This window comes from Mastigoproctus giganteus, chromosome 6, assembly GCF_048544385.1.
Source record: "Mastigoproctus giganteus isolate SK-2022 chromosome 6, ASM4854438v1, whole genome shotgun sequence".
Taxonomy (NCBI): Eukaryota; Metazoa; Arthropoda; class Arachnida; order Uropygi; family Thelyphonidae; genus Mastigoproctus; species Mastigoproctus giganteus.
The window spans coordinates 175,791,336-175,818,370 of NC_143580.1; the positions used below are offsets into that span (position 1 = coordinate 175,791,336).

Here is a 27,035-nt window from a genome sequence, read left to right on the forward strand (position 1 = left end):
AAGTATCACAGAGAAGCAAAATAAAGCAGTACAATAACATCAGTTTTAAAAAAAAGTTTAACCAAAAATTAAATTACATTAAACTAATTTAATTGAAAATTCACCAAGTGTGTTAGACACACAGAAAAAGAATCCACAAAATTCAAGCAGAATTTGTAAAAGACCTCTAAGCATCATTCTTAATCAGTAGGCAAATAGTTTTTATTACTGGATATTCAATTATAAATTCATTTATCTATTGCAGTTATTTTAGATAATCTCTGATATACAGCTTAATTTGAAGTTTGTCTCGAATTAAGGAAACTGAAATATGTAAATCTTTAGTATGTAAATTTACTTTTTGTTTTTGTTTTTCTGGTTTTTTTTTTTTTTTCGCAAAAGATTTGCTTTTAGAAAGCTCAAATTAAAACTTGCAGTTTAGCTAGCAATGAGGAATATGAAATTCTGTAAAAATGTTCAATATGAAACATACTCTGTGAATAAAACAACAGTTTTTAAGGCTGTTTAACTTAAAATTTAATAATTCAACTGGCAAAAATAAATATGGAATGTAGAAACGTCAAGAAAGTTAATTTAATATTTTTACAGAGATCAATAATAAATTTGTCACATTAATAATGAAATCATATTTCTTGCTGTCCAGTTCATTTTAATACAAATAAAATGACAGAATTTAAAATTCCCCTCCCTATTAAACAATACTGAATAAAAAAAAAAAATTAAAAAAAAAATAAATATAATTTATCACATCTACTGTTGGTTCCATCAAAGAGTATGAGTGAAATAGAAAATGCAATTTAATGCAAAATTTAAATATTATATATTTTTTTATATTTAAATACAATTATTAAAGACTTTGCTAAGAAATTTTTAGCATTCATTTCACAAATGCAACTTTTGTTTTTACAAGAAAATAATACAAAGTTACAAAAGAAAGGTATAAGAAAATATAAAATTATAAAATGTCAATGAAACTCTGACAATGGTATAATTTACCAATCATTATCAATCATTATGAATTTTATACAAAACTAAGTACTTTCTTCTATATATATATATATATATATATATCACATTTCCCCCCCTCCCAATCTGAGTAATTAAAGGAAAAGCATATTTAACTTGACTGCTATGATATACAATTCAAAAATTCATAAAATTATATAAATTTGGGTTGGTCCTGCTGTCGTTTATCACAAAATTTGAGAAAAATTTAAATAAATATTCTTATATTATTTAAAAAATAGTCAGTTTTTGATCTATTTCATTCAATTTAAATTCACAACCTTAAAAAGAGCTTTAAAATTAAAGAACACCTGACATGGTAATATTTTTAATGAATCTATTTTATAAACTTGTACTAGTTATTTCTCCCTTCCTGCAATGGAAAGGAAACATAAATAAATGTACTGCCATTCTGCACATTTTTCATAAATTAATGATCAAATATACAAGAACATAAACATATATACATATTTACAGATTATGTCCAGAACTACAAACTTATTCAGTATACTAAAAAAAAAAAAAAAAAAAAGCCTGATAATTTAAAAAAAATAAAATAAGTACAAAACTTTAAGATTGCACATGGACATTCTGGGGGAAAATATGAACTTAGGATTAGAAATTTTGAGTGTATGAATTAATTTTAATAAAAAAAGTTTTAGAAGTATTCAACAGTGAGCTGTATATAGTGTATATAATACATCTGCTTATTATTAATATACTATATTCGCACTTACAATCTTCATTATAACAAAACTTTTCCTTTTTTACCTTTTTTTGAATGGAATGACTGTTTCCACAAATGAAAAAAAAGACTCATTATTGTGCAACTAAGTTAAAGCCATAGCTAATAGGCACTTTATTTTATACAAAAACCGCAATAATTTTTAACTGTCTTAATTAAATCTTCGCAGTTTTTTCCCCCTTCCTTTTAGGAGATAGTAAACTGTCTTCCAATTTTTGCAATCACTGGGAATTTCATATTTCACAAGATTATCATTCTGTCCAGTTTTTTTTCTTTTTTTTTTCTTTTTTTTCTTCTTTCTTTTAATTAGTAGTGAAAGATATACCCCCTGAAACTCAGAGGAACAATGACAAATAAATAAAGTGACTACCTCCCAAAGGGAGAAAATGGTGTACTTGCACTAACTACTACTATACAATCATTTCTCTGTCTGAAAGCCTCCTCTGGTTAGCTTTTAAGTTATTGTCTTTTTCAAAGTCTTTTTCACTGGCTGCTGAAGGGGTTGTGTTTTTCTTGGCTTCTGGTGACTGTGCTTTATATATTCTGCTTGGAATACTTGCCCTTTCAGGGTCAAAGTCAATTTCAATCATCTCTGTAGAATCACTAGAAGTAATAGAACAAAGTTTTTCATTGGCACTGCTAGTGTGAAGTGGATTTCGATATCGTCTCAAATTCTCTTCATTCTGATTATTAGACTTCTCATCTACTTCCAGCTGTTCTAATTTACTACTAATAGAATGTGGAAGAGATTGACAATTACTTAGGGAAGATCTTTTTCCACAATGGTTTCTATAGTACCAGATTCCAACAGCTAAAGTTGCCGCTAATAGTAAAAGAGCTAAGAGAGACACCAGCAAAGGAACCAAATAACTTTGACCTAAAGCAAAAAAAAAGAAAAGAAAGAAAAGATTCATATTAAAAAATTGTAATTTAAAACCTTTGGAGCATAACAATTTTCAAGCTCATCTAAATACAAACTCAGCTTAACAGTAGCATTTGTATATATATTTTACAAAACTAGACTTTATTACAAAGCTTTTGTAATAAAGTTTGTAGGTTTCTGGTTATCTGTTATGGGACTATCATCATGTATACCCCAGTATTGCACCACCAGTAAACAGCATTTCTTCTGTGAAAAGTATAATGCTACAAGTGTCACTCAAAAGTTTTGGCCCAGTTTTTCTCAGGAAATGTTATTTTAAAAAGCTGAAAATTTGCACTTTTTTTTTTTTTTTTTTACATGTCTGTTTATACACTATTTTTCTAGATAATCACTGCCTTTTTCTATAGCTTCAGTCTCTGAGTTACTTTTTCACTTCATTGAAAACCTTTTGATCATTCCTAAATCAAAAAACTGGAAGTCTGAAAGAGAAAAATTTGAACTTATGGTGAACAGGGCATCGTAGTCTATTGTAGTTTTACATTTCCTTTCCTTGTTTGTGTAGGAGAAGGACATCTTTCACTTCTTTTTTTCTGGTTGGATTCATTGTGAACAGCTCTTGAGTCTGTTCAAGATATGCCTCAGAATTTATGGTTTGTCTGTCCATAATGTTCATTACTTTCCTTTTGAAATGTATTTTGAACTTGCATGGGAAGTTTATGTTGACACCAGCCTGTGGATTATCATTTGGTTTATGGTACAAAGTGCTGCACCTAGGTTTTAACACTACTAACAATCCATGAAAGGAAGGCTACCTCATTGTGCCTATAACTCAGAAACAATTTCCTTCCTCTGAAATTTGTGTTCTAGTATCAGTTGTTGTGGAACAAACCCCAAATATGTGTCTGAATAACCAAAATGGTTAATTATTGCACTCAGAATTGTTTCACTGATTCCAAGCTGTAGTGACAACTCCCTATCTATGGCAAGTGATTCTTCTGAATGATGTTATCAACACATTTTGCACATCGTATGGAAAAGTGACAACTCAAAAAATGTGATGTTTCAGAAAAGCGAAAACAAAGAAATCAGATAAGGTTACATCTCAATTGTGGACGTTAATAATAGATTAGAAAAAAAATTACCAGCTTGATAAAGATGCAATAAATCTTTCTAACAGATTTGTGTTACCATGACTACCTAGAGGCCATATCATGACTTGAAGTTGTGTCACTTTTCTCATTTTAGTTGTGACACTTTTAATATAGGAAAGGTACAGAAAAATTAACATTTTCAAATAGTTTAGACAAAAATAGCGTATTTTGTTAGTTAATAAATATATATTTTTAAATGAACAATTTAACAAAAAATGTAATTTTAATTTTAAAAAATACAATAATTCTCTTATTAATCAAAATAAGGTTAAAGGTTTGGATGGTGAAACATAAAATGGTTCATAGCTTTTAGGGATATGATCTGTTTTAATAAGGTCCAGGATATCTGATTATTCTTGTATCCTGTATCTTCTTAGTGTATGCTGATTTCATTCGATAGTTTTACCCTGTGATGAGTGAAGTCTCTTAGTCACAATTTTTTTTTTTTTTTTTATAGTCCTCTTGCTCGTACAACGTTTTTATGAAGAATGCACTGGGACTACATTTTTCTACTTTCAGTATCTTGTTTTGCCTAACTTTACATTTTCACTGTCTTTGAGTTGTTCCCATAATGCTGACAAACGTTTTTAAAATCGATGAAATCATCATGGGTATTTCAGGTACTCTATACGGATTCCTCGTTTCTTAATGTGTTAATGTCACATACTGCCAAGGAATATAAATTGGTCCAGATTTCAATGCTTACTTTACTGATTTTTCTATCATAGAATGCACGTTATTTTTCATTTGGCGTATGTCCTGTAATTAGAAACTTTTGTGATGGACTCAGCTTGAATACTCAACATAGATACAGCATGCATGTACATGGCAACAGTGAATTTATCCTTCTGTTGTCCACTGCAGTTGTCTGAGTAGAAGGTAATCTTGAGATCAGTACTGTTCACAGATCTGGCAGTCTCTAAATATTTATAAATGCAAGTGTCTATTTCTATGGTCCCCCGGTTACCTTCACACTCGTGCCAGTAGAAACACTGTACTTTATCACTTTTAAGTCTGAAATTGTAAAGTTATAGCAGTTTAATTTAGATTTATAATAAAATAAGAAAATATCATCCAGTCACAATTAAAAAAAAAAGTGTTGTTTTACCAGCACAACAAAGATAATCTTGTCATATACAACTCTGATGTGTCACTTGTCTACTGTGACCAGTGAGGATACCTACTTGGTAGAAAAGTGACAAAACTGCACTCTATTGGCTCAAAATTGGAGTTATAACTATGTAGTTTTTTCCAGGATGTAGAGTTCAAGCTTGTGCATTCTTCTATTATATTAACTCGAATTCAGCAATTTTTGAGTTGTGTCACTTTTCCATACAATTTGATATTACTGACTACTGCATGACCGATCATGGAATCAGCATTTTCTTGTTCTGATTCAGCTTTTCATTTTCTTGACCAGTCAAAGTACTTTAATAAGATCATCTGTGATCTGGAAATATTTTCATTATAGTGAAAGTGCCTGCCTGGCAACCCAAAGGTCGTGGGTTTGAATCCCGCCTCAGGCTTGGATCAGAGTAAAATGCAAAACTTTGGGAGGTGCATTATGGCCACAGAAGCCGATGCGCCAACAACTAACAAAAAAAAAAAAAAAATATATATATATATATATATATAATATATATATAAATATATATATCTTTTAAAAAATTTTTTTTAAAATCAGGACAGTCTTGTCACAATAAAAATATAAGACAATGTGCAACCCACATTTAGAATATTGTGTTGGGGTGGGAGTGGGTGGGTGGGGGGGTTAGAGGCCATACTCTAGGAAAGGTGCAAAGTAAGGCAACCAGACTGAAAAATGGTGCTATTCAATGTACAAATGAAGAATGGCTTAGAAAGTGCAAACTGCAAAGCTTGGCAACTACACATCTGGGGTTGAGATCTGATCAAGTTATATAAAGCCCTGAAGGGGATCGTTATTTTCACTGGACCTCTAGTCCTAGAAGAAACAAGGACTAGAGGTCACAAATGCAAAATTTTAGTGATTAACAGAAGGTGATACTTCATACAGTTTACATTCAGGCTGCATGTTGTAGATCATTGGAATAAATTGCCTGCCACACCACAGTGGTCGAGGAAGAGAGTTTGGTAAGATTTAAAGCAGAACTAGATAGTAACACTTTGGCATTGGTGAAAGTGTGAATGACAAAGAGTTTTTTCCCCCTCAAAGTAAGTCTTATCTTGCTTAGTTTTAAGTTTAGGCTATTTGTCGTCTGTGCCATTTTGCATTATACTTTGAACTGGATATTAAAATTAGACTAAGTAGTACTGACTAAGTTTTATGCTTTCTAAATTTAAATTTCTCTAAGAAACTGCTTTTTTCTCAATGAGAAAGTTGTTCCCATTGAGAAAGTTCCTCTGTTTAGTCTAAAAATGCATTTCTGAAATGAATGTAAACTAATTTTATTCAAAGCAGGAAAAGAAGAGTTCTAAGTGAACTCTGCTATCCAATACATGTAACGATGTATGAAGGCAGTGAATGCATTGCAACTTATCATGCTACAACTTTTTCCCCCCCATAAATATAATTTATGGATGGGGAATTACTTTCACATTTGGTAAAGTTAAATTTAAAAATTGTAATAAAGTGAACTCTAAAATTCTGCATCCTCAGAGAATGAGCGGTGCCAGATTTTAGGAATAAGCCTAGTAGTTAAGAAGTTTTGGTGAAGCACATTTCAGTGAATATTAAGCATTAACAACTAAACTTATTTATATCTGTAAATATTTATAATAACTGAAAGGTAATACTATGGTTAAAATTTAAATAACAAATCGATTTGTTAAATATGAATAAATGACAATAAACATACTGTTTGATACTGTTGCACATGGAAGACTGCTGTACAAATTGGAGCAGTATGGCATTAAGGGCAAGTTACTGCAATGGATAAAGGGATGGTTGAGTGGGAAACGGCAGAGAGTGGTAATAAACGGACACTACTCTACATGGACTAATGTTATTAGCAGAGTCCCCCAGGGTTCGGTGCTGTGCCCATTGTTGATAGCTTTAATAATGTGTATTTATCAATGATATTGATGAAGGTATATCATGCCTAATATCCAAGTTTGCAGGGTTGTTAATGACAGTATGCTACTGCAACAGGATCTAGAAAAGTTAGGCAGATGGGCTGAGAAGTGGCAAGTGAAGTTTAACATTGACAAATGCAAAGTACTCCATATGGGTAGCAGTAACCCGAAAGAAACATACCAACTGTGTATGTTTCAACTCAGGGAGGTGGAGAATGAAAAAGATCTGGGGGTAATAATGTTGGGGGTAATAAATTTTTAATAATAATTAAAAATTGTGCAGTCAGATATGAAGTTCTCTGAACAGTGCAGATGGGCTGCCAGAGCAGAGTTTTGTCAGTGATATATAGGAATTTTGCTAGCAGAGACAAGGAAAGGAGGTGATTATCCCTTTGTATAAGACAATGGTCAGGCTACAACCTTTAGTACTGTATACAGGTCTGGAGGCCTCATTTTAGGAAAGATGTAGAGTTGCTAGAACAAGTACATAGAAAGGCTTAAGTTCTGCAAGTTGCAGCAGCTGGAGACTAGGCACTTGCGAGGTGATCTGATTGAGGTATATAAGGCCTTGAATGGTTTGAGCAGGCTCAATACTGATGGGATATTTCCGCTTGCTCAGATTAAGAACCTGAGGGGGCATAGATTCAAATTGAGGAAAGACAGTTGTAGAATAGATGTGCGGAAGTTTGCCTTTAGCCAGTGGGTAGTTAATTGTTGGAACAGAATTCCATCTGTTGTTGAAGGAAGTTGATTGCTTTAATAAATTTAAGGCTGAACTAGACAAATATTTGAAGTTAATGGATGGGTAAAATGGGTGGGGTTTTTTTTTTTTTTTTTTTTTCTTTTGGCTGATGCTGTATAAGTTTGCTTTCTTGCATCATATACCTCAACTAATCCTAATGCTAACATAATCACAGTGAATATCAGAATATCAATGAATGTGCATTAGAGAAAACACTAATTCTTCTTGAGGAAGAATTATTATAATGAGGTAATCTTTTTCAGTTTAAATGTACACTATAGAGAAATTCAATCAATTTCTTGCATTTAATAACATAAGATCCCCAAGTTTTGTTTTTGCCACCATTATAACTATAGCAGCGAAAGAAAAACAACAGACAGTCAAGGTCATTTACTAGGTCCTCTCTTCCATAGTGTTAGCACAGAGTGAGAAGCCAAGTGTGCATGCCAGTAAGTCACTGCTTATGGAAGAGATTAAATGAAACATTGTTTTCTATAGCTGTGGCCACATTGGGCATTTTCAATCTTTATTTGCTGTCACCTGTCCTAAAGGATAGGCGAGAGCAAAGAGAAATTAAAAGTGACATCAAAGCAGGTGATGTATGACAGCCACATAGCTGCAATTTGAAAGAACAGTTTTTACTAAGTTATAAAGTTTACTGAATGAGAGATAGCACTAAAAAAAAAGAGAAATTCAAAGCTATAATATAGTTAAAGCTAACAAGACAGTACTGCAAACATAATTTTTCTAATGCCTCAGAGAAATTATGTTTGCAGGACTATTTTTTTCTTTCAACTTCTTTTATCACCAGAAGGATTTAAACCACGTAGATAATGCAATGGCTTAATTCCAACAGCAGAACAATGTTTCATTTGTAATGAGTTTTCCTGGTATTGTACTACTTTCACGAAGATGCCTTTCCAAAAGTTTGACTATTTGTTTCAAAAGATGAGGCTCCTATGATGGTGTGTTTCAAGCCTAACTGGTACCTTGTCAGATAGCAGGTGGCCTCTAGTGCCAACACTTACACAAAACAGCTAGCTTTAGCTCTGTTACAACTTTGAAAAATCCATTATCATATGCTGCATGGAAACTCACATTGAACAACTTTGTAACTGTTTTGTCTACACATTGCCACTACAGACCACTTACTATCTGATGATGGACCAATTGATCCTGAAAAGGCCTGTAATAGCAGTCTCATCTTTTAAACAAATGGCTTGCCATTAACCTTTTGGCAAGCTTTTTTTGAAAATAGTACAAAGCCAAGGCAACAAACTGCGAAGTCAGTTTTTTCTACTGTGAGAATTAAGACAGACCATTGCATTACATTGTCTATGCAGCTTAAACTACTCTTTTGTCAGCTATATTTAAAGGATAAAATAGTACTGCTTAGCATTTTATAGAGAGAAATTGCACTCTTTTTTATGGATTCTTAAAGACAAATGTGACTTTTGATACAAGTGCTAGATTGCTTTCTTAATAATACTCCTGAATTTTAAAATATCGATTTTCTTTTTTTTTTTTTCTTTTTTTTGTAAAAATATGCCAAATTGTAAATTTCTAGATTTTACATAGTTTACTATACTTTTAATCCAATTTCAACACATCAAATTCAAAAATTTCAGTCCACATATGACAAAACAGGTGTGGAGGACAAACAGCCTAAACCTAAAAATAAGTGAGATAGACTCCAGTGCCTTTAATCAAAACACCCTGTATATAGAAACTTTCAATGTATGCAACAATTAATCAGTTTGCTCAATATGTACAACTGCCAGAGAGCAGAAAATAATTAAAATCCAGACTTTGAGTAATGAAATACAGAGATAAAAACCAAGAAAAAAAAAAAAAATAGTATACTTTTTATGAAATATGAAATATATGAAAACCAAAGGCCAGAAATAAATTTACAACCTGAATACTACACAACTTGAAATGGAGATTGTACCATTCTTGGGGAAAGGTAATGATCCCCCTCCCCCCAAAAAAAGCATAAATAATATTTGGCTTTTGGTGCAAAACAACTACTATAAATTAACAAATATTTTTTTATTGATCACACTCATATCAACATTTTTATATGACCTTCCGGGCTCAATTTTATTTATATATTTTCATTATTTATTTATCTATCTTTTGTCATATCAAGATTAAATCCTTAAATAGGGCCAATCAATTCAATAATGATATTGATAACAAAAATAATTACTGAAAACTACTCACTTAAATTTTCTGGACTCACTAAGGATGTTTCTACTTTTACTTCAATTACTCCAGCCAAAGCAGAACTATTAGCAAGTTTGCGGCTGATTAAATCTGCCATTTTTTTGGCTACACCACTGACTACTGCATATGTACCTAATGATGGCTCTCCAACTGTAGACTGAAATAAAAATATTTTTAATATAATACATATATATATATATATAATATTAAAAAATTAACTTCAAATAGTTCAAAGAAACTTTATTGTGAAAAAATTTTAATAGAATACAAATCAGTGATTATGTTTCAAGGAATGAAGCTTCTACTTGCATGTGAGGTTGATTCAATATATGAAATCAAGTACCTACAGCAGGGGTTGGCACCTGCTGCTCGCGAGTCGCATGTAGCTCTTTCAGCATGTAACTGCAGCTCTAACTTTTAGCCCACATGAAGCACAATTCGAAATGAAGTTAGAAGACTTAAAAATCAAGGACATTTTTTTTTTTTTTTTTGGGTAGTTGTTGGCGCATAGGCTTCTCTGGCACCTCCCAAGGTTTTTTGCAGTACTTTGATCCAAGCCCGAGGCGGGAATCGAACCCGCGACCTTTGGGTTGCCAGGCAGGCACTTTACCCACCCGGCTAGCCCGGTCGGCATCAAGGACATGTGGAATGCAAGACTAAAATACCTTAAAACTGAAATTGAGGATTTGGAGAGGCAAAAGGCTGCCCTTGTAATTCTACAAAAATGGATGCAATAGATGAGTTGAAAAGCCAAGACCAACTTGTGTTGGATACATAGGGTGAGTAGCTTACCAGACACATACAAATTTGAAAATATTTGCATTTTGATTTCTCTCAGTTTTTGGTTTGACAGATTTCTGTGGACAAATATTTTCGAAAATGAACTTTATTAAAAATAAATCAAGAAACTTTCTGAATAATGCGAGCATTTCAGCATGTTTAAAGATGAAAATTACAGCATACTCGCCTGATGTTAGGAGACTCAATCAAGAAGTTCAGCAGCAAAAGTCATTAATTCATATCTAATTGGATTTTTGTTACATTTTTTCAGTATTAATAAATAATATTTCAAAATATATATATTTTTAATAAATGCCTTCCCACTCTCTTCCATTTCTTAAACCCCTCCCTTCCTCCCAGCTTGAGCTGAGGTGCAACTTTCCAATTCTCTCTTTTTTAATTAGATCAAAATTGCTCTTCACTCAAAAAAGGTTGCCAACCTTTGATAACAAAATTGATAACAAAAATCTACAAGTAGTAGTAGTCATTTATCCAAGATAGGAGGGAGTATATGATGAGAGCCTTGTCAATCAATTCAGCCCTGGAGAGATTGTGCAAGGCTCGCAGAGTAGAATTTTTTTCAGAGTGGTCTGTGCTTGCTAACAGGAGAGACTGCTTCTATAGCGATGGGATACACTTAAATAGAAAGGGTGCAAGAATATTTGTTAATGCTATCCATGCAGTGTTAGGTGGGTTTGAAAACTGCTAGATTGGGGGGGATTCACAGACTAAAAGATTAAAGGTAGCTGCAGGCAGAGGCGAAAGTGATTCTTGCATTGCTTCTATTTTAATGAGCAGCAGCCTGGAGAGCAAATTGCTGGGGAATTCAACAGCTGCTGGGAGTCATCATGGAACAAGTAAATATCGGGGCTGTGTTAGAGTAACTAAGAGTAAGAATAAGTGCATGTACACTAATGCTATAAGTAAATAAAATTGATGAATTTGAAATGCTGATCAAGACATCAAAGGTAGATATTATTGTGATATCAGAGACATGGTGTTACACACATATAAGCAGTGCAGAATTGGAATTTGGGGAGTACAATGTGTACAGGAAGGACAGACAGGTAGGAAAGGAGGAGGGGTTATGCTGTTAGTTAAGAAACACATAAAATCTAAGGAAGTGCATCCAGTTGACACAGGTGGACAGTGAAATGTTCAGTGTTTGGTGTGACATAAACACTGGGAAAGGGAAAATGAGAGAAGGCGTAATGACTCTGATGAGCACATGAACAGTTGTGCAGAGAAATAGAATGGGCCAGTAAATCAGAATGTCTTGTAATGGGAGATTTTAACTTTCCAGATATTGACTGGAACTTGTGGGATGGTCACTCACACGCTAGCAAGACTTTTGTGGATTTATTGGAGGATTGTTTTCTACAGCAACATATTCGAGGGGCAACCAGAAGGAGTAATACCCTTGATCTGATTATCAGCAGTGATTATTCATGCATTAAGAATTTGCAGATAAAGAAATCACTAGGGGACAATGACCACAGTGTACTGTTATGGGATTTACTTAAAGATGTAACTACTAACAAGGGTAAAGGGAAGGGTTTTTATTTTCTTAAAGGTGACTACAGTGGTCTCAGACAGTTTTTAAATTCTATACAGTGGGATAAACTGATGATGTTACCAATGGTGAATTCTAAATGGGAAGCCTTCAGGGATTACTCTTGGAGGCTACAAGGTTTTCATACCAACTAAGAAATACTGTTCAAGGTTCAGGCCTAAATGGATGTCAGATGGATTAATGAGGATTGTGGCAGAGAAGAAAAGTGCATGGGATGCATATAAATTATCAGGTGACACAGAAGCCTATCGAAAATATAAGCTAGTCTGTAATCAACTCACAAAGGAGATTAGGCAGGTGAAGGCAGATTACGAGAAATCTTTTGCAAAGGACGCAAAGAAAAACAGCAAAGAGTTCTTTACTTAAGAAGGAAGGGGATGAATCAGATTGGTCCACTTAACATAGATGGTTTGACTATTAATGATCCTGCTCAAGTAGTTGATAAACTGAATGAGTATTCTGCATCTACATTCACACGTGAGGAGTTATTCAAGGAGGGGAATCCCAAACGTTATCAAACTTTAACCGGGAGCTAAGTGATTTTGTAATAACTGAGAGCAAAGTGGAGGAGAAATTGTTGAACCTAAACATAAAAAAGACACCTGGGACAGATGGGCCAGTTATAATGCAGGAGGCAGCAAGGGAAGTAAGCAAACCTCTAGCCATAATTATGAGAGAATCCTTAGAGTCAGGGGAGGTCCCCATGAACTGGAGATGTGCAAATGTGTCCACAATTCACAAAGAGGATGCAAAGGGTGACACAAATAATTATAGACCTGTTGGTTTAACTTCTGTTCTGGTGAAAATAATGGAGTCACTGGTTAAAGAGGTGATACAGGATCACCTAGACAAGACAGCAGTAATAGCTCAGTGCTGCTGAGCTATTACTGCTGTCTTGTTAAGGGAAAGTCTTGTCTGACCAATTTTATTGCATACTACGATGTGGTCACAAAGGAACTGGATGCAAAAAATAATTTTGATATCATATACATGGATTTCAGGAAAGCTTTTGATACTGTTGCACATGGAAGACTGCTGTACAAATTGGAGTGGCATGGTGTCAAAGGCAAGTTACTGCAATGGATAAAAGGATAGTTGAGTGGGAGACAGCAGAGAGTGGTAATAAATGGACACTGCTCTATGTAGACTAATGTTATTAGCGGAGTTCCCCACGGTTCGGTGCTGGGCCCATTGTTGTTTTGTGTATTTATCAATGAAGGTACATCAGGCCTAATGTCCAAGTCTGCAGATGTTACAAAGGTTGGCAGGGTTGTTAATCACAGTAAAGACAGCGTGTTGCTGTAACAGGATCTAGAAAGGTTAGGCAGATGGGCTGAGAAGTGGCAACTGAAGTTGAACACTGACAAATGCAAAGTACTCAATATGGGTAGCAGTAACACAAGAGAAACATACCAACTGTGTGGTACTACCTTCAGAGTGGTGGAGAATGAAAAAGAGTTGGGGGTAATTGTGCAGTCAAATATGAAGTTCTCTGAGCAGTGCAGATGGGCTGCCAGAGCAGGTCATGTAGTTTTGTCAATAATATATAGGAATTTTGCTAGCAGCGACAAGGAAAGGAGGTGATTATTGCTTTGTATAAGGCAATGGTCAGGCCACACCTTCAGTACTGTATACAGGTCTGGAGGCCTCATTTTAGGAAAGATGTAGAGTTTCTAGAATGAGTACGGAGAAGGGCAATAAGATTGGCGAGAGGAACAAAGGGGTACGCTTATGAAGAAAGACTTAAGTTCTGCAAGTTGCAGCATCTGGAGACTAGGCATCTGTGAGGTGATTTGATCGAGTTGTATAAGGCCTTGAATGGTTTGAGCAGGCTCAATGCTGAGGGGATACTTCTGCTTGCTCAGATTAAGAACCTGAGGGGGCATGGATTCAAATTGAGGAAAGAAAGTTGTAGAATAGATGTGTGGAAGTTTGCCTTTAGCCAACGGGTAATTGATTGCTGGAAGAGACTTCCATTTGTTGTTGTGGAAGTTGATAGCTTAAATAAATTTAAGGCTAAACGAGACAAACATTTGGAGTGACTGGATGGGTGAAATGGGAACGGTTTTTTTTTTTTTTGGCTGATGCTGTATAAGCTTGCTTTCTTGCATCATATGCCTCAACTAATGCTAATATTAATTTGTACCTAATTGCATTTTTGTTATGTTTTTCAGTATTAATGAATAATATTTCAAAAAATATATTTTTTTAATAAAACGCCTTCCCACACTCTTCCATTTCTTAAACCCCTCCCTTCCTCCCATCTTGAGCTGAGGTGCGGCTCTTCCAATTCTCTCTTTTTTAAATTAGATCAAAAATGGCTCTTCACTCAAAAAAGGTTGCCGACTGCTGACCTACAGGTAGTAGTAGTCATTTACCCAGGATATTTTATCACTTATCTGGCTCTGAAATAATAATGCCTTACTAAAAATTTAATCACAGACTATTCAGTAAAATGAATTATAATAATAGTCAATTTCCCATAATAATATTAAACCTTTGTAATTCGAAAAAATTAAAATTGTATTGTCCTATAAAATGCAAAGCAGTTCCTTTTATTATGTTTACTCTGAATCAGTTTATCAACTTTACTCTGCAGCTCACAGGCTAATCTTCAAAAGTTTCCTCTCTTTTCTTTACAGTCTTGTTCCTTTTGAATGGGCTACACCTTTCTTTTTTGTGTTTTCAGCATTCTGTGTTGATTTCACTGAATCTAATTACAGTTATTCCTTTCAATTTGAAAGTTCCTAAAAGCAGATCAAAGAGACTTTCAATTTCCTAACAGAAACTTTTTTTGGATGAAACTATTAAGTATTTTAGTAGTTGTGATCCATTCATTTCATCTTCCCATGGGGGTAGGACTCTTAAGGTGCTTCACTTTCATTTATGGCAGTGAAAATGTTCTCATGTGTTTCCTGTAAGTTTAAGATAATAATAGTGAGCAGTGAATAATACTGCAATGCTGTGTTGAATTACATGAACAGTAAAGTAACAGAATTTACTGTTTATGTGACATTATTAAATTGGATGATGTGCCTCATGGCTATTCATCAATGAAATCACGATAGTGATTTCACTGATGAATATAACCAGAAATTTAAATTTTAGCCAGGCATTTTCTTATATGTGACTTGCCAAATTTTTCAGTAGTTCCTCTGACAGTCAGTTCAGACTATTATTGTGTGTGTGTGTGTGGGGGGGGGGGGTGATGAAGTTTTTTTTTTTTTTTTTTTGTGGTTACCTTAGGCTTCTTTAAATTGCATGTTGTTATAAGTGAATAAAAACCAAACTGTTTGTGTTCTTTTTCCCTGTTGTGACTGCAGAATTTTTAAACAGCATAGTGTACACACAATAGATAACAGTGCATGGAAGTAAAGATTCCATTTAAACACATAATTACCAGCTGTGTGTTTAAATGGAATCTTTACTTCCATACTACTCGGCTGTTCACTTAGATAAAACACATTATTCATAGCTTGAGACATGTTCATTAACAAAGATGACCCACCAGCTAATGAGAAGCAATAAATAAGCTTCAAAACAGCTGTCCTGACAGGTCTCAGATTTATAAATGTTCAGAAGATTCCACTTTTTAGGTGATGCTATACAATATAAAAATTGTTAGCAAACTTAGGTAGAATTGTATCTTGTCTCTAAGATGAACATAAGTAGAAGCCTTAACACTGAGTAGTGAGCCTTGGTCTTTAGTGAGAGCAGAGTGATGTCATTTCCATGGTCAAAAATCAAATGCAGTAAAACCTTCAGAAGGGTACACATTCTAATTGAACATTTACTTGTAGAGACCAGGAGGTCATAATCTCACTGTAGAAGGCAATTGTGAGGCCATCATACTTGAAATATTGTATACAGTTATGGAGACTGCACATCAAGCTTCCTGAAAAGGTCCAAAAACAAGCAACATGCCTGGTGAGATTTCCTTATATGGGTGAAAAGGGTACCCATATAAGGAAATACTTTGAATATGTAGTCTGCAGAGCTTGCTAACCAGGTATCTTGGAGGGGAGAACAAAATGAATGAAGGTGAAATATTTGTGATTGTACACAATACTAGAACTGGGGACCATAAATTCAAATTATGTACTGCAGATTTTGTTGTAGAAAGTTTATCTTTTGGCCAATGAGTTGTTAATCACTAGAATACCTTACTCTGTGAGTAGTTGAGGCTGACAGCTTGGAGAAAGTTTTGGATTAGCTGGACTGGTACCTATGTAAGGAGTGATAGGCTGTTTTTGTTATTTTTATTATTATTTTTTCCCCAGCTAGTGAAGCAAAAACTTGATGCTTTCTTCCTTGCACCATATGATTAATACTGATAATTTATTAAGATTATATTACAATCTCATATCATTTATTTAATTATTAAGTAATTTTTTAAAAAATATTAATGAAAAACAAAGGAGCATTTCTGATAAATGGCTGTAGGTAGGTGCTAAAAATAGAAGTTACAATACTAGCTAATTGTGTCCTTCTAAAGTGGGTGCCATTTTCATATTAGTTTTCTGCATCCAGCCAATGAAATATTCAATATCCATTTCAAAGCAATTGCACTTACTTTCTTACTTTCCTATAAAGTCAGATGCAATGATATTAGAAAAATCCTGGAAAAATCATTTAAATGATCTACACATTTGACTCCTCCACATTCTCTCTTTTCCCAACTTTCACTTATATATCCTGCTTTGCAACTACATCACAATTTTTAAGATAAGCTGACAGAAAAATTCAAATTCTTTTGCAGGCTGAAATTTTAATTTTCACTTAACAAACTCTGTTGATTTTCAGTTTCCCTAAAATTAATTTGGTACAAATTTTCTGTTGATTGTTTCATGCACTTTGTACCACAAATAAACTAATAGTTTATTAGTGGTACAAAGTAAACTATTGTAAACTAATAGTATACAACAAATTACACTGCAAGCATGTGTCTATTACAGTACTTACTGGAAGACAATATGTAATATATGAGGTGACATCCACTCTACACACAATGGCAACATGGATAATGTTATATAGTTCTGCTAAGTGCAATGTATAACTTTGAGTAATTTGGTACAACACCACTTTAACATGTTATTTTTATGCACCTTTGTAATATCAAGCTGAGTATCCATTGCAATTTCTGTGTTTTACTAAGAAAACTGATTTGAAATCACAATGATGGGGTAAAAATGTTAATCAGACAAAATATATTACTTTTACAATGGGTTTAGTGCCTATGTAGAAAGCTGTCAGACTCAAACATCCACAAAAAATGCATGCTTAGGATTGGTTGCTGCATTATGATAAATCAAATGAACAAATGCATCCACTCATACCAATCTTTCAGTGCAATAACTTTTTAGTCATGGGCAATGAAGCCTGGTTTCCCAACTTAACTCAATCAGATTTATTTGTTTCTGAGACTAAAATTTAAGTTTAAAGGGAGGAAACTTAATGACATTTTTGAGATCTTGCAAAGAGAGTACCGTGGAACAGCCAGTGCTAAAGCTTTTTATTTGTTTATTTTTTTTTAAAATAAAAACTCAGAAACATTTGGGTAAGCTAACAAGAAAATATCACCAACCTTCAATTAAGAGATAATATAAATTATATGACATCAAATTGGCAAGGTCTGTCTGAATATCAATTATACAATCTGTGACCTGTGTGTGTGTGTGTGTGTGTGTGTGTGTGTGTGTGTGTGTGTGTGTGTGTGTGTGTGTGTGTGTGTGTGTGTGTGTGTCAGAATTTATAATTTGCTCATTAGGAATAATATCTAGCATAATCCAATCTTTTATTTAAAACATTAATACAAATGTTGGCTTGGGTAAAGAAAGCCTGCACGAGAACAACAATAAACGTCGGATAACTTACGCAGAAAATTAGCTTCCTGATACGGCACTCTAGCGCTGCTCGGTCTGGAGGATATATTGATTGACAGGTAGGCGTGGCAAATGATGAAATGATTGGTGGTGGGTGCGACAGACAAGCTACTGTGTAGTCATTGGTTTGCATTATGATGTGTATTTACCAGTAAAGAATGGTGCATAATAGTTTTGTAATGAACGGTGAACAGGTAATAGTAGCGATGAATCTTTTAAAGATGGAAGAAATTTCCGCATGAGCGTCTTTAAAAATAAAAGTACAGTAATAAAAAATTAATATTTTATTAAACAATTTATGTGCAAGTCCACTCATGATTCTAAAGAAAAAAGGTTAGGTTACTTCCTCCATTTCGGGAGAGGTTCAAGCTCCCATGGGATTCAAGTGGAGGTAACCTGACCTTTTTTCACGTTAGGGAATATTATTGAACAAGAAAATAAAAATACAGTCATAAAAAAATTTATTTTTTTATGAATGTATTTCTAAATATGACTGATTCTAAAGAAAAAAAGGTTAGGTTACCCCCTCCACTTCTGGAGGGGTTCAAGCTCCCATGGGATTCAAGTCAAGGTAACCTGACCTTTTTTCACCATTACAATAAATGTTAGGGCATGTGCGATTAGGACAAGTTACCATTAGTGCTGCTACAGTGATACTAAACCGATGTTATCGTGTGTTATGTTCACGCACCAATCAGCACATCATTTGCCACGCCTAACTGTCAATCAGTATATCGTTCTCGACTTTGCTCCAGACTGATAACACCTACTGTCTGTTTACCGAGTGAGCAGCGCTAGAGTGCTGTATCGGCAAACTAATTTTCCGCGTAAGTTATCCGATGCTTCTCGTCGTTCTCGTGAAGGCTTTCTTTACCTTCGCCCAAATATTTATAGTAAAATGTAAAATAAAAGTTTACCACAGTGACTTCAATGCTGTCATCTTCACCATCTTTAATATCACAGAGAATAAAAACTGCTTGAAGCTGGGTGTAATTATGCAATACAGGAAATTTTCGAAGTTTAACACACAATCCTTCTACAGTCAATCCCTACAGAAAGCAATAAAATGTGACTTAATTCTGTTATCTGATTTTACAATATTACTATTAAAAATGGTAGTAGTCTCCATCACATAATGGATATTTTCATGAAGTGCAATTAGAAGCTGCTGCTTCTAGTAAGAAAAATAATTATTCTTTTGAGTAAAGACCTACCAGGATTTATTCTTTTCTAGTCCTTTTTATAATAGCATAACATAGCTTATGAGCTTCCTGCCAAGAAATACCACCAAAATTAATGGATTGGTTTTGCAATTGATCAAATGCAAAATGTGGCAAGCAGCTTACAAGTTAATCCATAAAAATAACTAGATTTTCCCAACACTATGATTATGGGTGAAAGCTTACTCTTGCTGAAAATCCTTTTCAATACATTTAGCTGTAATGTATTAAACTAGGTATATTCAGCCTTTTAATTAAGTCAAAATAAGGCTAATTACTTACTATTTTGTAATGAGTTTGGATAGTAAAACTGGTGTGTGTGTGTGTGTGTGTGTGTGTGCGTGCGTGCGTGCGTGCGTGCGTGCGTGCGCGCGCGTGCAAGAAGTGCTCTAAATTAACCCTGATGCCAAATTTTTTAGTACATGCAGAATTTCCCACATTTGAAGTTTACTTTAGTTTGGTTTAGGAAAGATCTAAGAAGATTTTTAATTTTTGGAATTTTGCTACAAAAATATTCTGATATTGCATTTTTCAGCCACTTAAATCAGTTTCTCATTCATATTTCTTATGCAGTGACTCTATATAAAATATAATTTATCATATTGAGCTCTTTAAGGGAAGAAGGAGGAGGAGGTTTTATTTATTATTATTTTTATTTTATTTTTTGACAAATGGTTTGTCTTTTAAATGGTATTGTAAGGGTGCATTCCCTTAAACATGGGTTCTTTTTCATGTAGCTTCTTCAGTTTGGTCTCAAAAGAAAATGATTTCACAAGCCCTTTTATACAGGGTGTTTCAGTTAAACGTTTCAGAACTTCTAAGAGGGGTAGGGTACATCCTGGCAACTCGAAATCATATAGCAATGTGGGGTCGGAAATGCTTTCCTGAAGCGGTGTTGTACACAGAAGCACCATAAAGAAAAGAGACCGTAAGTGAGAAATCGTTTTAATAATACATGAAAAGAAGCAAAAGGTACAGGATTAAAGTAAGTGTTCGAAGTTTCTTCCACGGGCTACAATGCACGCCTCACATCTCCGACGCATGGACATCCGAACATTCTGGAATACTCCAGGCAGCGTGTCCAGACACAGCAACCGGATGATTATGCACCTCGTTTTGCTTTCGCACAGTGGTACCTTGGAAAATGTGCTACAAATCCCCTTTTTCCTGCTGAAGTGTTGTTTTCCAATGAGGCATCCTTCACAAGGGAAGGAATTTTCAACACGCATAACGACCATATCTGGGCGGTCGAGAACCCGCATGCAATACGACGTCGTGCAGCACAGATTCGATTTTCGGTCAATGTATGGGCCGGTATTATGGGAGATCACCTCATCGGACCTTACCTGTTACCGTGTCGTCTAACCGGACCTATCTACTTGATCTTTCTGCAGCAAGTATTGCCACAACTTTTGAGAGATGAACAGATTTCTGCATCGACGCAACAGACAATGTGGTTCCAACACGATGGAGCCCCTGCCCATTATAGCGGAGATGTTCGTAACTACCTGGATGTCACATTTGGTCAACAGTGGATCGGACGTGGTGGTCCCGTGCGTTGGCCTGCTTGGTCACCCGACCTATCATGTCTTGATTTTTATTTCTGGGGTCATATGAAATCGCTAGTTTATGACACCCCTGTTGACAATGCTGAGGAGCTGGTTGCAAGAATCGCAGTAGCTGCCGAAGAAATTCGAAATTCGCCTGGAGTATTCCAGAATGTTCGGATGTCCATGCGTCGGAGATGTGAGGCGTGCATTGTAGCCCGTGGAAGAAACTTCGAACACTTACTTTAATCCATGTTCCTTTTGCTTCTTTTCATGTATTATTAAAACGATTTCTCACTTACGGTCTCTTTTCTTTATGGTGCTTCTGTGTACAACACCGCTTCAGGAAAGCATTTCCGACCCCACATTGCTATATGATTTCGAGTTGTCAGGATGTACCCTACCCCTCTTAGAAGTTCTGAAACGTTTAACTGAAACACCCTGTATATCTCCGCATGTTCAAAAGAGTAAAAAGCTGACCTGATAGCACCATTACTATATTATTTTTAGCATAACTAAAAAAAAAGGGGGGGGGGGAAAGAAAAAAAACCTGCTTAGATCTATCAATCTGAACCTTAATAGCACTAAAGAACCATTTATAAAATAAATTGCAAAAATTTGCAAAATTCTATATGGGCTAAGCAGGATACTTATTAGGCACTAAAGTTGACCAACCTTAGTGCTTGAAAATAGGCACAAGCAATCTCATTATCAGGTTTCAAAGCATGAAGGGTGACTAATGTGAGATTAAAGTACAAACTGCAGCTGTACAGCTGCTGTGTTACATATTGCACTGAAGAAAGACTGGAATATTAACTGAAAATATTTGTGTATTCTGAACTCATAGTGTAAAATTTGGCACACAGTAACTATGATTGTTTTCTCACCCACTAGCTTTATTTATTGTAGTGTCTACAACCTTTTAAGAAGTTATCAGTAGAACTAAATATCAGTTTCAGTTAAGGTATTTCAACACTCACTCAGAAAACACCTATAGTTAATACATGGTGGCTGCTTAAATGACGTTTAAAAGTCCAATTAAAGATATAAAATGATCACTTGTTTTTCAAATAGTTTTAAATTTAATCTTTTTCTAGTTTTTTTTTTTTTTTTTTTTTTATGTAGTCTTTTGAAGGCTAACAGAATAACAATTAGTATTACTGATAATTGATGTACAGCAAAGTATATCTTTTAAATACTGGATTCATTTCTTTAGATTTTTATAAAAAAGGTAATTTTATGTGAAAAATAATTGCAGTAAACTATTTGGCAGAAACTAAAAGGGCATGTGGCAGCAGTTCAAAAAGAAGTGAAAGAGTACCATCAACTTTATAGCATATTTTCAGCCTATTCAAAAGAGACATCAAATTTTTAATAGTGGAACTGTAGGAAAAAAATTACCTTGGAAAATGCATATTACTCCAGAATAATGAACATAATAGTTTCTGATTGAAATCAGAGCAAAAAAAAAAAAGTTCATTTTGACTCCTCCCTAATTCACTCTGACTTCCCTAAAAATTCATTCTATTTACTCTAAGGTAACTTGTAGTTCATTATGGTAATTTTTTGTTCACAGTTTCTCTATTAAAAATTGCAGTACCAAATACCAGATGCCTATGTGAAAATGCAGATAAAAACATTTATAAAGAAGCAGAGCAGCATTTTACTCTTAGTATCCCAACTGGTACACATGATCCTGACTATTACACCTATGAATATTTTTTTTAACTTATATCTGCTAGATAGCAGCTGAAGAGTAGTTTATGATTTAAAATGACTCCTGTGCACTTTAGAGCTGTAACATTAGATATTAAGTGATTTTAATAGTTTATCACTGTTGACCAGTTGATGCTCAGATTACCTTTCATTAATATAGTTTTGGTTTTGTTGAAGAGAAACTGTTAGTTTTTGTCATAACACCCTGTAGAAAATTCTTTTTAAACTCCATTTAAGGTTTAGTGTAGTTCTCTTCTGTAATTTACAGAAACAAGCAGCTTCAAATTATCCACATACATAGCCACGCTAGTATTAGTAAAGTTTTTATTAAGCAATTCATCAAGTACTAGATTCCATGGGTTGAGCCCAGAACAGAGCCTTGAGGACAGCCCTTAGTAGTAGTTCCTTTCAATGTTATGAAGTCTGTTTTGTAAAACAGCTCAGTGTTCAGTGAAATATACCTGAACAGTTCTGTAAATTTCTGTTGAGCAATGTAGATGCTTTAGGATGCTCTATGCCATCAGAGGTGGTCAAATGCACCATGAAAGTCAATGAAAATGGTTAGCACATTTGTGTTGTGAACCAGTTCTAAGTGAGTTACAATTATTCTTTGGACCATTATTCTTTCATATAATTTCCAAGCAGCAGTTAGAAGGGAAATCAGTCAATATAAGCCAGGGTCAGTTTCTGATTTGCCATGCCCTTTATGCACAATTCTGAGTGCTACTTTGGACCACAGTTTTGGGAAAGTACCTTCAGAGAGAGGCATTTTGTGTACAGGGTAGTCAAAGTTAGGGGGAATACTTTGTGTAACATATTAATCACCTCAATCTGCTCTTTACCTGTGCAGGTGTTGTTTTTAATCTTCTTGAATTCTTCATTCACTTTTTTTCATGACTTCTGCTTTCTGGGCGATACTACACTGGTGTTCAAAGAAAGTGCATCACCTAGGAATTTCACATTTCTAACCCTTTTTCATGATGGTATGTTACATTAATGACTAGCATCACAAATAGAAATATAAACAAAAGATATTTTTTAATAATTAAGGCAAAGCTAAGTAATATTTCACAGATGCTCTCAAAATATTCCAAAATGAGCATTTGCAACCTTTATACAACAGTTTTGGTAAACACAACAATTATGACTGAAATGTTATCAGAAGCCCTCAATTTGCTTCAGTCTATCATTTTAAACGGAAAAAAAAAATGAAAAGTTCACCAGGTGCAAACTAATATTTAGTTGAACTGCCTCTGGCCCTGATGACAGCAGCACACTGTCGAGGCACTGACGAGATCAATTTCTGAAGCTAATAAATTGATAGTTCGTGGTTCCAAACACGAATTATGGCTTCCTAAAGTTCACAAAGGGGCTTTGGTTTCTTTCTGGCAACTGCAGATTCCACATGAAGCCAACAGTTCTCTTTAGGATTCAGGTCCAGGCTGTTTCCTGGCCAGCTAAGAGTTGTAATGGACCGTTCTTCCAACCATTTTTTCACCTGTAACAAATGAAAACACATTCCTGTCGAACCTCTAATGCAGAAATGAAGCTAAAGTAACTACAGAATGCCTACTTACACTTTTCGCCCGATGACAAGGAGAAGAGTCATCCTGAAAGACGCAGATACTTGGCAGGTTGAAATGGTCTCCGATAGTTGACAGAAATTTGCCTTCCAATATAGCCAGGTATCCATTGGCATTTATGGAACCTTTTATAAACTGCAGGTGACCTATTCCACGATGCAAATGCACCCCCATATCATTTGGCTGGTAGGGAATTTCATTGTAAACACCATACAGTCTGGATAGTATTCTTCACCACGTCTATGGTGAATCATTTGTCTCCCATCAGAGCCATGCAGGTTGAATTTCTTTTCATCTGAGAAAATAACTGACTTCCACTGCTCGGGGGTCGATTTGACATGCTCCTTATAACAAATGAATCGGGCCTTTTTCATTTTTTGTGTGAGTAGGGGCTTCTTCTTAGGACGACTGGCTACAAGTACATTTTTTAAGAGGCATCTTCTAACTGTTACTGCACTTGCTACCACTCCTGTATGTTCTTCCCATTCTCTTTTCAGCTCAGACAAAGAAGCTTTATGGTTTTTAAGGTATAAGTGCTTCAAAACGCGGTCCTGTTTTGGCGTAGAGACCTGTTTACATTCAGTTCCTTTTTTCCTATCAGCAGAACCAGTATTCTTGAGTTGGGAAAGAAATCTACTCACTGTCAACTGATTACAAGGCACTCTTTAAGCAATATGATGAGAAGAACATCATTCCTCACGTAAAGCAACAATTGCACTCTTTCTTCGTGGCGTCAACTTCATGTAACTCGCCATCCTGACATAAGCAATGAATGACTGCAACTCTTGCAGAGCATGCTTATATAGCTGAAAGTAACAGCTGATGCAATATTACGTCATCGCCTACATGTGTCAATCTTATCTGATGCAATCTGTAAGAAATATTGCCATATACTTAGGTTATTCAGACAATAATTACAATTTTAATAGGTGATGCACTTTCTTTGAACACCAGTGTATAATTCTTATACTGATGATCATTTTAATTCTCTTCACCCTCCTTGGCTATAGTTCTAGTTAATATTTTGTCTGTAGGGGCTTCCCAAGTGTTGGTTTCCTGGGAATCTGCATGTTGCATGGAACTGTTGTTGTTGTTATTTGGTTTTTAGGAGCATTAGCAACTAAGACCATTTTGCTCTGGGATATGCGGTGGTCATTCCCTGACCTTTCCGCATCCTTCGTATTTGGTGGTGACGGGCTCGAACCCCTGTTTAATCAAGAAGCGTGTGCTACGCACTGCTGCTCCTTCCCACCTGGCTATGGAGGCGCCTGCATGGAACTAAGTATTTCTCCAGTTTGAATCTGATTGGTGAACAGTTTGTATACCAGACCTCACGGGTAGTTCTCTCCATGTGCTTTTTTTTTTTAGCTCTACTGCTTTGGTATATTTTAGTGATTTCTGAGTAAATTCTTTTTAGAAGTACAATGTCTTCAGCAGGCCAGCTTCCTCTTTTTTCTTCTATACACAATTTATGCACCTGTCTTCTAAAATAAACTATTTCATTTGATCACCACGGGTACACATTTCTTTTTTATGTCAGGAACATGGGGGCTGAATAGGAGTTTAACATATATTGTACCACATCGGGGCTGGTTTTTGTTGCAGTTGTATCAGTTTTTCTTGTGAGAAGCTTGTTTTATTCTTTATTCAAATTTATTCCCATTAATGGTTTTCAGTGAGAATATTAGCATGTTGAGTGGGGGGAGGCACTGATCAGTCATAAAATGGCCCTGTTGTAATCCAGCCCTCATCCATATTCCAGCTTTCTATGCACCATTTTAGAGATGACGATGCCAAGATCAATATTGCCAATAAAAACTATGGCATAGTCGATATTTGACTCCAGTCAAAGAGCTGCAAGTGTTAGAATTGTTAAGCTGGTTTAGTATTATGAAGGTTTCTAGGTTCTGACCATGTCTTATCATTATAGATTAAGGCACAGATTTTGCATTTACATCCATAGTTCATAATTATCATTATTTTATTCTTAACCTCAGTCACTGCTCATCTCAGTTGTCCTAATTATTTGCTGTATGGTTCCTTTTGCTTCAAAAGTGGTATTTGTGCACATGTCCACTCTAATATTCCCTATTAGACAATTGGTAATTTGGAATCTCTTTTCGATCCTCTCTAGCTTAAAATCTCTCTACCCCATTCTATCAAATTCATCTGCCATTCTATCAAATTCATCATATCATTCTTCCAACTCTGCTAACCACTTGAAACTCTCTCAATTTCCTTTTTTCATTCAATAGACCCAGCTGATTGAGATGTTGAGGCTTTTGCAATTGCTAATAACCTTGCACAGATTTTCATTTACCTACCAGAATACAGACAATCCTAATCATAAACAACCCTTCAAAGTACACAGTCTGAGTAAGTGGTCTTCTACGCACTTCAGATCACAACTTCGTGATGACTTCTTTTCCAATGGAGCTGTTCTCAGTCTCATGTTGTGTGGCATTACAAGAATGCAAAATGGGATATCTATGAGATTCCAATTCTTTTTCTTGGTTGAATTACTGTTTTAAATCTGATGCCAATGTTTGCTCAGATTGTGTCTGTGAAATTATTCTTGTAGGGATTAGCATTAGCAGAGGCATTTGATGCAAGAAAGCAAGCTTACGCAGCATCAGCCAAAAAAAAAAATAAAATCCCCGCTTCCACTTCACCCCTCTGTCCGTTCGAAATACCTGTCCAGCTGAGCGTTAAACTTATTTAGGCTATCAACTTCCACGACAAGGGATGGAAGTCTGTTCCACCAACCAACCACCCGCTGGCTAAAGGCAAATTTCCGCACGTCTATCCTACATCTGTCTTTCCTCAATTTGAATTCATGCCCTCTCAGGTGATTATTCTGAGCAAGAGGCAGTATCCCATCAGCATTGAGCATGCTCAAACCATTCAAGGCTTTATACACCTCTA

At 35.0% G+C, this 27,035-nt stretch overlaps 1 protein-coding gene across 1 annotated transcript in view; it reads right to left on the reverse strand.

Annotated features, from left to right (window-relative positions):
• Positions 1–2,160: 2,160 nt before the first annotated feature.
• LOC150084767 (protein jagged-1-like) overlaps positions 2,161–27,035 on the reverse strand; it is a 212,324-nt gene continuing 187,449 nt past the window's right edge. The window contains exons 19-21 of the mRNA XM_090376349.1: positions 18,962–19,093; positions 9,807–9,966; positions 2,161–2,627 (exon numbers count right to left, since the gene is read on the reverse strand). Of these exons, the coding sequence (XP_090232475.1) occupies positions 2,161–2,627; positions 9,807–9,966; positions 18,962–19,093 (759 nt within the window). The remainder of the gene's footprint in view (positions 2,628–9,806; positions 9,967–18,961; positions 19,094–27,035) is intronic.